General features: G+C 39.3%; 1 protein-coding gene and 1 pseudogene across 30 annotated transcripts in view; both read left to right on the top strand.

Moving 5' to 3' along the window:
* LDAH (lipid droplet associated hydrolase) overlaps positions 1-14,074 on the top strand; it is a 102,049-nt gene that overhangs the window by 54,186 nt on the left and 33,789 nt on the right. For 10 of the 30 annotated variants that reach the window (XR_014083000.1, XR_014083001.1, XM_081593665.1 and 7 more), the window contains one exon: positions 13,044-13,278. Coding sequence is in view for 8 of the 30 variants with exons in the window: in XM_081593665.1 (XP_081449791.1) it covers positions 13,044-13,278 (235 nt within the window). In the remaining 22 variants the exon portion in view is untranslated. Of the gene's footprint in view, positions 1-4,383; positions 4,600-6,635; positions 8,762-11,126; positions 11,284-11,740; positions 12,595-13,043; positions 13,279-14,074 lie in introns of all 30 variants that reach the window. The other 20 variants (XR_014083014.1, XR_014083012.1, XR_014083004.1 and 17 more) reach the window with 10 other exon arrangements.
* LOC145544483 (nuclear pore complex protein Nup88 pseudogene) lies at positions 9,447-10,570 on the top strand (annotated as a pseudogene).

Raw genomic sequence — 14,074 nt, 5'->3', positions numbered from 1 at the left:
AGTGCCACGGCTGGGGGATAGAGGGCAGTGGTGGACTGTACTTCACTTTTTATAACCTTAGGTGGAAATAATTTCAAACTTACCAAAGAGTTACAAGAATAAGAATAGTACATAGAACACTAAATACACTTTATCCTGACTTACTGTTATTATTTACCTCATTTTCTTTATTTGCTCTCCTTCTCCTGCCCCCCTACACACACACACACACACACACACACACACACACACACAGAGACACGTATATGAGGGGGATGGGGAGAGTCCGTGTATGTGTGTTGTGTGTGCGTGTGTATACATATATATAATGTATATATATCTCTGAACTAGTTGAGAGTTAGTTAAATATATTATGGCTCTTTGAAGTAAACAATTTTCTTTTTTTTTTAGCTGGTGACTAAAATTTGAACTTGGTAACAGAGTATGTGATTCCCATTTTCATCATACAGGATTTTCAGATACCATGGGGCATTTTTAATTGATGAATTAGTGATGTTTGGATGTCAAGTGCAGCATAATAACAGCTGGCAGGAGTGTGTAAAGGCTTGGGAATGCAGGCCTGTCCTGCTAGGGACAGTAAGGCCTTCCCAGAGGCATTCAGCCTCCCTCTGCGCTCTGCAGGAGCAGAAGCCTCAGAAGTGCAGCGAGGCCAAGGTGAGACTCAGGAGCCAGAGTGGGGCGCAGCTAAGCCTGGGAGATACTGTGGCTACACGAGGAGGGCTGGTCCGCTCAGGGAGCTGGTGTGTCTGGGTGACAATGGGAGCCAGAGCACCCCTTTCAGAGACCTGTGAGGGAAAAGATAAGATAGGTACATCTCTGATACATTGTTATGTTTTCCTGAATTGAAAGGAGGACAGATTCTTACCTATTTCATGATCAAAGCTGGTATTGGGGTTTATGGACTTGATCTTCAGTTATTTGGGCCTAACCTTTTGCTGCAAGTTAACTGCTTGTTTTCCCAAGTTTTAATCTCTATCTCATGGGGTCTTAGCTTCCCCAACTGTTGGATCTGCCTGCCGCCAGATAAAATGGGACGTGCTTTGCCATAATCCATGCCTTTCTCTTGACTTCTGAGAAGCTCAGAGGGTTTCCTGAGACAGCTTCTGTGGCAGAAATCCCTTGTTGTCTGGTGCTTTGTGCTGCCCCCAGCATGTGCCCTGCCATGGGGCCTTCCCTAGTCTGAAACCCTGTGATGGATACCGTTGCATTGTCTTCGTACAAGTATACAGTGGTATTTTAGTGTGTGGAACTGAAGTGTACATGTGTCACAGCATCTTTCATCAAAGTTAACGGGGAAGAATCTTTTTTACTGATTTCCCTGGCTGACCCCGAGTTCTTGTCATCAGCACTTTGCTTATGCAGGTATTCAGTGAATGTTTGTCAAATAATTTCTCTTTCCATGGCCCTTTTCAAAGGTTCCTAGGCCATGATGAAGAAGAGGTTTCTTGTGCCCATTTTATGTTTCTCTTGTACGTTTATTTCCAATAGCCTGGTGCCTATTGTGTGTTTGCCATAAATATATCTTCCGTTACACTTCAAGTTCTTGAAAAGCAGAGACTTTGTCTTGTTCACTGTTTTGTCTCCAGCTCTCACCGCAGCATCTGGTGTATCGTAGGTGCCAATATGTCTTTAATGAGTGAACAAATGAACAAGCCAGAAAACAATCAATAAACCCAGTGAATGACTCCTCCCTCCCTCTCCAGTGGTTCAAGCTTTTAAAGACTGGAGTTTCTAACTTAGAAAAGCCCCAACTCCATCGTCAAGTAATTCAGGATTTTGCTCCCTGACCTGCATAGGGTATTCCAACTCCAAGCTTAAGTAATTGCCAAGTAAAATTTTTGGTCAGCAAAGCCATTCTTTCGGATCCTGTGTAGCTTTGCTGTTATTAACCAAGAGAAAGCTGATGTTGCCAGAGGCCACGGTGGTGGTATGAGAATATCAGAGCTGTAGACTGAGGGTGGCTTTGCTATTGTCACCATTCACTGAATTCTGTGGCTACCTGGAAAACACTGTTCAGTTCAGAATAACAGGGGCTCTGTGATAGATTGCTGGACTCCAGAGCAGCTTGAGCATCATTAGTTTTTTGCTTGAGTTCTTAGTGATTCTGAATCTGAAAGACTCAAAAGGAAGTAGATTCCAAGAGATTTTAAGCTGAGGAGAAGAGCGTTTTATATTCAAAATAAAATAAATCTGAAGTGTGTAAAATGACAGAAGCTTGAAAAGCATGGGTTGTAGGAAGATTTTGAAGCTATGTTTCAAATGTGTAAGTGTAATCATATGTAAATATCAATGCAGATATGCAAGTGTTCCTTGTAATTTGCAGCCCTGAAAAGTGGATTAAAAGCATGAAATGACTTTTTTTGTTTTTTTTAGTTTCGGATAATTAAAGTGTAGAAAAATGTGTCCTAGAAGATCTGAATATAATTCACATGAATGAAAAATGGTAAAAGTGGTCAGTCTCATGAATATCATCTGTCTTATGCAAAACATTGCAGTGGCATAATTTTTTTTCAGTATCAACTTTGAAGGGTCTTGCTTCTTAGGATTTAGAGTTATTTCTGAAGTTGAATGATTTGGAACACTTGTAAATATTGGCGTATCTCTAACAATAATGGTAGCAATTGTTTCAACCACAAAGAGTTACGTCACCAAACAATAATAATTATTAAGAAATTCTTTTGTCTGCAAGTATATGGTGTAATTAATGGATGGCACAGGCTTCCCAGGTGGCTCAGTGGACCAAAGCAGGAGACGCAGGTTCTATCCCTGTATCAGGAAGATCTCCTGGAGGAGGAAATGATAACCCGCTCCAGTATTCTTGCCTGGAAAATTCCATGGACAGGGGAGCCTGGCAGTTTACAGTCCATGGGGTCACAAAGAGTTAGACATGACTTAGCAACTCAACAATAACAACAATGTGCTCTGAAGTTACCCTGCTTGGATTCATCGTTATCACTTTGTAACTAAATCTCAGTTTTCTCATCTATGGAAAAAGAAACTTACTTGATAAGGTTACAAATTAAATGAGATTATGTATATAAAATACATTAGCATGGTTCCTAGAAGATAGTAAACTACCATTACTGCTGTTATTCTAAGCACTTTCCTGCTGTGGGGCATATTCCTGTCTTACTGATGTATGAAATTGTTAAGACAGAATATAAGATCTCAAAAAGCAAGCTCTTGATCATTAAAATAGAATGGAATTTTCAGCTTATCAACCGCATCATGCTCATGCTCAATCGATCAGTCTTATCCAACTCTTTGCAACCCCTTTTTTTCTTTTTTTTTTTGCAACCCCTTTTTTTTTTCAGGCAAGAATACTGGAGTGGGTTGCCATTTCCTCCTCCAGGGGATCTTCCCTACCCAAGGATCAAACCTTCATCTCCTGCATTGGCAAGTGGATTCTTTACCACTGAGCCACCTGAGAAGCCATAAACTTCATACATATGATTCAGTAAGCTGAATAGCCTTATCCTAAGGAGAGGAAAACATGGCCTTTGGGGAGAAGAGATAAACTAGGATTATTCCTAGGTCTATATTTTGACTACCAGCAACTTTATCTTTGAATGCTGCCTGGTTTTTATTGCATGTTCTCTAACATGTCTTAACGATGTTGGCAGTCATATGAAAGGAAAAGCTGTGTGCTGTGTGTTCTTGTTTTCAACTTGTACGGTAGGAAGTACCCTGCAGTTATCACAGCAGGTGGGCTCAGCTGATAAGCAAATAGGGAAAGTAGCAGTGATGCCATTCTTCTTCTTAAGATGTTGAAGTACCGTTTATCATGGCTTCATTTAGTCATAACAGATAGACATCATTGCTGCACTCCAGAAAAGTGGATGCATCTGTCATAAACTATCTGAACAGTGTATTGAAGTATTTTTTTTAGATTTTACTCTGTTTAAAAATAAAATGCCTATTTTATGAAACAAATTGTGCACAAACCACACCTGAACTTCATGCTCCTTACCTTATGGCTATACTTCAAATTGTTTCCTAACTTCCTTTCTGGAAAATCATTAATAATAATAATAAATTCAGGAAAAATAAGCATCAAAATACTGTCTCCAGTCCCCCAAATATACCCTGTATGAAAGTCCCAGTGTGTATATTTACTTTCCTATACTAGTCAAGAAAATGTGGTTCTGCTTCATTACCAAATGTTGACTCTGTTAGATTTCAAGTGAGAATGTGAAATATATGAAGATGTTTCCTTAGAGTAGAATGAATTGGCCAGCCTAGAAATTCTTTCTTTAATGAGACATTAACATAAGAAAATGTTTTGTCATGTACACTAATTTGGAAACTTTCTCGGCACAGCTGTGTCATAAAATCAGGTATATTTCCTTGACCTCAGTGGTTTTTTTTTTTTTTTGCCGATAGGTTTCTACATGAATAAAAAATTTTTATTACTATGCCTTACCCTATCACATTTGGACTATAAATTTCATTGAAATTATCATCATGATATGTAGGAAAAGTCTGTTTCACCCGACAGGTAATAACTGTTGCTCTCCAAAGGCAAGAGAGGAAAACCAGCCTAGTCAACTAAATATTAGTTGTGATAAACAATCTTTGGTCTTCTTATATTTTTAACAGGTAATGATGCATTCAGAGTGCACATTAGAACTTCCTTATTGTTTCGGTACATTCCCATGATTTCATAGTGCACTTTAAATCTCAGCTTGTTATTGATACAGATCAACCAAATGTAAGCCTGTAGTTACTCATGTATTTTTAGAGTTTTTCTTTGCATGTAGTTTTGTTTAACACAGGTCACAGTAATGGATCGTTTATACGAAGTAATGAATTGCTTCCTGTTTCTGCCAGCTGATTTGATCAGTCCAAAGTTCCTTAGGTGCTGTGGATTACATAACTAGTATGGAATCTGTATGGTACATGTTTTAGTATGACAGTAACTGTATTAACCATTTATATTCTCTAAATCTTTGAGGACATTTTGCTAAACACAAGGAAGCCCATTATTTTGAAGTGAATAAACTTGAAACTAAAATGAACAATGAGTTACCTTAGGAGCACATTTACCCAACTTATTGGAAAACAGATTATTTTCATTAGTTGATTGTTCTGGCTTACTGTGGATTGGCCAGGGGGGGAAAAAAAATTTCTTTCTAACTTTCCCATTTTAAATGTTTGTCATGTGTTTTAGCATATTTTCCTGCTTTTATGAGCATAGTACAATAGAATACAATTTAGTTTTACTTTCCTGAAGAATTTGCAGCACCTGCAAGGACTAGTTCTGAATATTTTCTCTTATCTCTGGTTCCATTATAAATGCAGAAGGTTTAGAGGGTTAGGATTAAATGTACTAACCTCACAGTATTCCCTAGAATTATTTTTTTAACCAAATTCCTGATAGTAGTTGGTTTGGTTATTTACTAACATGGTTAAATGTTACTTGGAGGGAAAAAATTAGATTGGAGTTGAATTGTTAAATTGTAGTTAGTGGGGATTGCATTATTCAGTGATGTCTAATTTTCAAACAAAATTACCTTTGTGCTTTCAGAATAAAAAGTCCAGAGAACATATGAGCCCCAAGGCTTAGAATGTCTCCTTTGAAGCTTGCTAATTCCCTTTTACTCACAATTCCAACCAGTTTATTTCAAAGAATAAACAGAATTAGAACACCCTCATTATTAGCACATGCAGATCTACTTAATGTTCATTATACCATAGTATTCCATTAGATAGATATATCATAGTTTATGTAACCAATTGTAATTATGGACATCCATCTCCAGTCTTTTGCTATTCTAAATAATTTTGTTCTCCAGTTTTCCCAGCTGCATTTTAGTTCAGTTCAGTCACTCAGTCGTGTCTGACTCTTTGCGACCCTATGGACTGCAGCACGCCAGGCTTCCCTGTCCATCACCAACTCCCAGAATTTACTCAAACTCATGTCCATTGAGTCAGTGATGCCATCCAACCATCTCAACCTCTGTCATCCCCTTCTCCTCTCGCCTTCAGTCTTTCCCAGCATCAGTTCTTTGCATCATGTGGCCAACGTATTGGAGTTTCAGCTTCAGCATCAGTCCTTCCAATGAATATTCAGGACTGATTTCCTTTAGGATGGACTGCTTGGATCTCCTTGCTGTCCAAGGGACTCTCAAGAGACTTCTCCAACACCACAGTTCAAAAGCATCAATTCTTCGGCTCTCAGCTTTCTTTATAGTCCAGTTCTCACATCCATACATGACTCCTGGAAAAACCATACCTATGACTAGATGGACCTTTGTTGGCAAAGTAATGTCTCTGCTTTTTAATATGCTATCTAGGTTGGTCATAGCTTTTCTTCCAAGGAGTAAGCATCTTTTAATTTCATGGCTGCAGTCACCATCTGCAGTGATTTTGGAGCCCCCAAAAATAAAATCTGTCACTGTTTTCATTGTTTCCCCATCTATTTGCCTGCATTTATGTATCAGCTTTTTTTTTTTCTTCTCCACCAATACCTTTATCGTAAATTTAATTCCCGTATATGTTCAGGTCTGTTTCTAGACTCATTTCTGTTCCACTGAGCTGTGTGATCCTTTTCTGATCATACAGTTTTAACGATCATGGCTTCATAATGTGTACTGTCAGTAGAACTGATCTCCCCTCTTTCTCTTCTTTTTCAGAATTCCTAGGTTTGATGTATTTCATTTTCCAGATGAACATTAATATAATTTGTCAAATTTCAAACTAAGGATCATCTTATTTAGTATTTAATTGGGATTGAATGAATTGAATTGATCGGTTAACTTAGTGGGAGAATTTATATCTCCTTTGCCATGGAAGAACAAATGTCCCTTTGGATTTTACAGTTCTCTTCAGATAAGTGTAGTACATTTCTTTTTATGTTTGTGTTTAGCTGTTATTTTTATACATGAGATTTTATTAATGTTTTAAACATAAACCAAAAATAGTCATTTTACCTTCCAATATTTCTGTTGTTCAAGCACTGTAATGTCTGACTCTTTGCCACCAATATTTCTAACTCTTACTTTTTTTTAATCTTGTGAAATTTCATTGATACAGTACTTCTAGGACACTAGTAAGGATGCAATAGCCAAAGTAATCTTACTAAGATGGAAGTCAAACATATCATCCCTGTTTTCAGAACCCTTCAAAAGCTTTTCAGTGACTCAGAGTGGAAACCAAAGGCCCATTGGACCATCCATCCGCTGCTGCCCCTGTGATTATGACAGTCACAACTGAGCTGCTCTCCTTTCACACACTCTGCTCCAGCTGTACTCCCCTCCCTGCTACTCTCTTTTTGTAAAATATGTATTTATTTATTTGGCTGCACTGGGTCTTAGTTGCAGCACTCATTATCTTTAGTTGTGGCATGTGGGATTTAGTTCCCTGACCAGGCTCCCTGCATTGGGAGCACAGAGTCTCTGCCACTTGACCACCAGAGAAGTCTCTCTTAAACACCAAATTAGGTTCTATCTTATGGCCTATGCACTTGCTCTTCCCTCTCCCAGAAAACCTCTTTCTCCAAATGTCTCCTGCTCATTCCATAACTGCCTTTGCATAAATGTCACCTTTCTCTGAAGCCTTCACTAAACACTTCATTTAGAGCTACACCCCAACTTCCAGCAGTTTCCAGTCTTTTTTTCATTATCTTCTGTCTTCACTACCCCACCATAGGACTTGAAACTTACTAGTGTCATCTCTTAATTGCTTCATAATTATATTTTTATAAATGAAACTCATATCCACATCCAATGCAGAGAGCCAAATATACTCAAGGCATTTTTGAAGAACAAGACAATGGGGTTTAACTTACTCTACCAAATACCAAAATCTAAAGCTTTAGTAAATAAGACACTGTGCTCTGGGCACAGAGTTAGAAAAGTAGGTCAATAGAACAGCTTAGAGAGCCCAGGAAAGGACCTTTCACATACAGGATTTGCTACAGAAGTGTCACAGCAGAAAAGCAGGGGAAGACTGCCTTTGCAGTTAATAGTGCTGTAACAATTGAGTTTCCATATGGAAAAAAATTGTTAGACCTATATTTCACACCACATGTAAAAATCAGTTTCAGGTAGATTATGGACTGAAAAAGTGAAAGACTAGGCCATCAAACTCTTAGAGATATTACTGAAGAATATTGGCTGCCAAGGAGCCTGCAGTGGCTGTACTGTGGCTGTACCAGATCAGGTTCCTGTAGCTCCAGGTGGGACTAACAAAAGAGAGCCCAGCTGAAGCTCAGAAGTTGGTTTCTTCATCATTGTCTTTGCTGCCACTGCAGCTGCTAAAGAAACCTGCTCTCCAGCCTCGAGGGAGAACTCTTCATGTGCAATGAGGAAGGAGGTCCTTCTTAGCCCTTTAGCTGGGAGGACCCTGCAGGGCAGTATGAAGCCCTTCCTCTCTCAGTACCACAGATTGCTCCGTATAAACCCACCTCTGTGTGAAATCTCTCAAGTCCTAAGACCAGCAGAACATTTGTAGCTCTCATAGGAATTAAAGGACTCATGACACTAAAATTACCCAAAAGACGGGAAGAAATCTGAATTTGAAGGTATAAAGTCAGTGGTTAACTGAAGCACTTCTTCAGTTGCTAAAAGATTTTTTTTATTGTTTCTCCCTCTCAGGCTCATAAAAAAGCATGCTGTTTGGTATCCAAGTGAAATGCTCGAGCCCTGAATCAAACTGCTAGCATTAGACAACATGATGAAATTTACTTTCTGTGTGGAGCTCCCACCAAAGTGATTGTACTTTCAAAAACTAAAGAGGAAAGGCTAGCAATTATGCCATAGTAAGTGTTCTTGTTGATCCATATTGGTAGTACTTGGTATATTGTTCAGTTCAGTTCAGTCGCTCAGTAGTGTCCAACTCTGTGACCCCATGAATTGCAGCACGCCAGGCCTCCCTGTCCATCACCAACTCCCGGAGTCTACCCAAACCCATGTCCATCGAGTCGGTGATGCCATCCAACCATCTCATCCTCTGTCGTCCCCTTCTCCTCCTGCCCCCAATCCTTCCCAGCATTAGGGTCTTTTCTAATGAGTCAACCCTTCGCATGAGGTGGCCAAAGTATTGGAGTTTCAGCTTCAACATCAGTCCTTCCAATGAACACTCAGGATTGATCTCCTTTAGTATGGATTGATTGGATCTCCTTGCAGTCCAAAGGACTCTCAAGAGTCTTCTCCAACACCACAGTTCAAAATTTTTGCCACTCTGAAGGATATATTCCACACGTCTCAGAGAGACAGCAGCCCTGTTTGAGCCATTGGGAGCAGTCCTGAAGAATATCTTTGGACAGAAAGGTGAAGCAGCAGCTTGCCTACTATATGTGGACAATGAGAATAAGGAGACCTGTTCGGGAGCCCTGGAGATGTCAGAAGGCTGTCAGGTTCTTTACTGATGCTTCCTGAGACTGATGATAACTATCATTGGGATGCTTGTGCTCTGTACTCTGCTTACCCTGTGTCCTTAATGCAATGGTCATCACGGGTGGGTCAGGAATGCTGTATCCCTGTGTGATGCTAGAAGGGGATAAAGAAGGTGACCAAACACCCATAAAGCCCTGGGATTCCGAAGCTGATCTCATTCCTCCTCTGTTTGTGTTCAAATGATTGAGTTGGAGTTCACTCTGGAAGTGGCATCCAGGAAGAATGATTCCTTTAACTGACTTTTCTTGTCCAGTCAGACTTCACAGAAACCCCGTAACCTTTGTGTGACTCTTTATATATAACCTTTGTGTAAACCCACTGAAACGCAGGCAGCTGGCTCTGACTGGAGGATTCTGGATCATCCCTGATGTTCTGGAACCCACAATCATCTGCATTACAAGTACCCACGAATGCTCCATAAGGCCTTGATTCAGTACAGTCCATCCAGCTTCTCCTCTGCTTTGTACTTGAGAAGATGCCAAGGTGGCAGAAACTCAGCGTTCATTCAGAAAGCACATCATGAGCATTTTGCAACGTGTTGTTACCAATCCAGCATTTTAAAAATCATCTGAAAAGGCTGTGGTTCTCAGCTCCCAAAGAATGTCTTTTATTTAGTCATCATGCAAGCCTCAGGGAACAGTATATTCTTACTTACATGACAGAGAAGGACATCTAGCAGAGATCAGATTATTGTGACTGAAAAAGAAACAACGAAAAGATCTTAGATATTGTTGAGAGAAAAGGAAAAGCCTGTAGGAAATAGCTAAGCCCTTAGCTGCTAGATACGACCAAGGAAGAACAAGAAGTTATGATTAGAAAGAAGGGTCCTTCCCAGTTTTTACCCTCAAATCCATGTTCTCTATCAGTGAGAGAGACATGAAGGCAGAGTGACAGGTGTTACCTGATCAATGTAACGTTTGGTCAGTGCCATCAAATAGATTATTATGAAAAAGGACTGTCAATGGTAGAAGGTGAAAAAAAGACTGAGTCCACAAAACCCCACCTTTACTATCAGGTCCTACCAGGAGAAATACACCCAGTTCATCCAGAAGGAGGAATGTAAATACTTAAATGGGAAATCACTGATGCCCGAAATCAAAGGAATAGACTCACAACTAAAGTTAAACCCAGCCCAAGACTTAAATCCACATTGTAGAACAGCTAGGAAGTAGCATTATCTAATTTCTGAAAAATCTAATTTCTAAAATATTTTTTGAATGGAAAAAATAATATCTTCATGATTTGAGGTTGTAGACAAATTTCTTAAACCAAGGACAGAGAACCGTAACTGTAAAAGAAAAGACTGTTTAAATTCAGTTGTATCAAACAAAAGAGTTTATCTCCATTAAAAAAAAAATAAGTAATGAACAGGCAAGTCAAGAGCTACAACATGACAAAGGGCTGGTATCTAGATTAAAAAGTACCTACTACAAATCAATAATTTAAAAAGACAGTCTAATAGAAAAATGTGAGACTTAAATGACATTTTCAGAGGATATATAGAAAATGTTCCCAAAACATAAAAAGACATAAAAACTTTAAATCAGAGCCATAATGAAATACCTCCAAATACCAGGTTAGTCAGTTAGAAGTATAATTACAAAGTTTGCCAGAACCAAATATGAGGATATATAACACTATGAACCCTAATGTCTGATGGTATGTGTGTATACTTAGTCCCTCAGTCGTGTGTGACTCTTTGCTAACCTGTGGACTGTATCCTGACAGGTTCCTCTGTCCATGGAATTCTCCAGGCAAGAACACTGGAGTGGGTTGCCATTCCCCTCTCCAGGAATCGAATCCAACCCAGGAATCGACCCCAGGTCTCCTACATTGCAGGCAGATTCTTTATCACCTGAGCTATCAGGGAAGCCCATGTCTGATGGTAGGGGAGTACACTGGTACAAGTACTTTGGAAAACTATTTGGAACTACCTACTAACACTGCAACTAACATGTGCAACTTATGTCCTCATATTTCTAGTTTGAGATGACATAGTCAACAGAAATTCATGCACAAGAGACATGTGTAAAAATATCAGCATATTTGTAGTAACAACCCAGATATCTATCTGTAAAATCAATTGTGTTATGTTCTTACAATGGAAAACTAGATAGCAAAGGTAATGAGCTATTTCTATACATACATCAACAAGGATGGATCTTATAAACAATGTTGATTGAAGGAAGTAAAATAAAAACACTGCATGATTACATTTGTATCAAGTTCATTAACAGACAAAAATTAACTATGGTATTAAGGGGTAGGTGTTAGTATGCTCGAACTGTCTGACAAAATTTCATAGACTGGGTGGCCTAAACAACTGACATTTATTTTCTCAGTTCTGGAGTTTGGAAGCCCAATATCAGCATGCCAACACTGTCATTTTCTGGTGATACTTCTTCCTGGCCTGTAGATGGCCATCTTCTCTCTGTGTGTTCCCAGACCTCTTTTCTGTGTTCTCTTGGGAAGAGCGCAAGCACTGGTGTCTGTCCTTTTAAGGACACTAATCTTATCCATGGCTTCACAAGAGGCTCACTGGTAAAGAATCTGCCTGCCAGTGCAGGAGACAAACAGGTTCGATCCCTGGATCAGGATGATCACCTCGAGAAGGAAATGGCAACCTGTTCCAGTATTCTTACCTGGAAAATTCCATGGACAGAGGAGTGTGGCAGGCTACAGTCCGTGGGGTCACAAAGAGTCGGACATGACTGAGCAACTGAGCATGCATGCTTTGTTGAGGTTGGATCAGTTGTTAAAAATATATTTCATCCTGGGCTTCTCTGGTGACTCAGTGGTAAAGAATCAACCTGCCAACGCAGGAGACACAGTTTCAGTCCCTGGTCTGGGAAGATCCCACATGCTGTGGATATCTGAGTTCCTGTGCCACAGCTATTGAACCAGTGCTCTAGAGCCTGGGGAACCACATCTACTGAAGCCCTTGTGCCCTAGAGCCCGTGCTCCGCAACAAGAGAAACCACCACAATGAGAAGCCTGCGCATCACAACTAGAAAGTAGCCCCCACTTGCCACAACTAGAGAAAAACCCATGCAACAAGAAGATTCAGCACAGCCTATGTATATGAGCCTGACAGACTACAGTCCGTGGGGTTGCGCCGAGTTGGACGTGACTGAAGCGACTAAGCAGCAGCAGCAGCATATATACATATGGTCCTGTTAAAGATTATCTTTGGCTGGTAAGGTTACAGAATAGAGCTTTTCAAAAGTGAACTATCTCCAAATATGAATAAAAGAAATTCTGACTAGAAATAGAGTATTTTTTGTAGTTTTAATCTCTTTGGGCATCATTAGTCAAATTGGTAAACCACTAAAATAGTAAATTCATTTCTACTTTCAGCAATCCTTCAAAGGGAGTGGGAGTTACTGTCATATTCAAGAACTTATCTAGGTATCTGCTTTCCTCCTTATCCTGAAAATTAACCCCTTCAACTTGAGGGACATCCTTAATATCCTACCCAGATTGGTTGAGGGCTGAGGAGGCAGTGGATAGTACTTCTCAGTCTGAATAGATCGTTAGCCATGTTCTAAAACCCAGTCATTTGTGGATACTATATAGAAGAAATGAGAAAGCAGTAACTTATCCCTTAGGAAAACTTCTCATCAAAATATTTTTTTTTTATTATAGGTAATTCGCTCCTTTCTGCTCTTTCCAACAATTGAGCGAATGTCTGAGTCACCCAGAGGCAGGTTTGCCACACCTCTTTTGTGCTGGCTTCGATATGCTCTCTATGTTCCTTGCTACTTACTGCTTAAACCATGGCCTGAGAAAATCAAGTCCTTGGTGGTCAGAATGATCCTTCAAATGATGGACATACCGAGGGAATTTTCATGTCTGAATGCATTGGAACCATTCTGCCTTGGTAAGCATATTTTAAAATGTATATGTTCATTCTTATATCAGAAAGTGTTAAGAGAATAACCTCAGACAGTGGGTGAGTCTTAAACAAGGAATTATTTGTTATATTTTTCTCCCAAAAGTTTAAAACTAGAAACAAAATGAAAATAGTGAGGAATATTCTAAATGACAGAGAAGCCGCATCAGGCTTTAATTTTAAACCTTATCCTTCTGATTCTCTACTCTAGCTGCAGGACAATGAGAAAGAATTCTTCTGTATCTACTATATATGGAGTCCTTACAGGAATCCACGGTGTTCCCTGTTAAGCTCAGTGTATAAACTGCAAAAATCAGTGCAAGGAAACCAGGCCTAATATCCCCATAGAGTGAATAGACGATGCTTTTGCTTTGCTCTTTAGAAGTTTTTGGAGAGATTTAAGTTATAAAAGTAATAAATAGTAGTCATGGTAGTATAACATTGGAGGCTTTACTGATTGTAGTTTCTGACTATGCCAGGGAATGTTTTTGGTACTTTACTTTTTGGCTTCAAATGTTATTTTTAAATGTAATTTATGTTTTTACTTAGTACTAATTTATACTATATTTACAAATGATTTTAATGATAAAATTATGCTACCTCCATAGTCTATAAAATGGAGATAATAATATCCTGTACCTCAAAAGATTATTACAGGATTAAATGTGATAATGCATGCTAAGTGCCTATCTAGTATTTTATTTATAATAAGCTTCCAATGAATGATATAGCAGCAGTTGCTGCAGCAGCTAATAGCACTGTTCTAAGTTTTTACCTGTAGTCC

The sequence above is a fragment of the Giraffa tippelskirchi genome, chromosome 4 (genome assembly GCF_054371585.1).
Source record: "Giraffa tippelskirchi isolate mGirTip1 chromosome 4, T2T-mGirTip1v1.2.pri, whole genome shotgun sequence".
Classification (NCBI taxonomy): domain Eukaryota; kingdom Metazoa; phylum Chordata; class Mammalia; order Artiodactyla; family Giraffidae; genus Giraffa; species Giraffa tippelskirchi.
The sequence above is the reverse complement of the archived record's forward strand: the minus strand, read 5'-3'. Positions and strand labels throughout refer to the sequence as shown.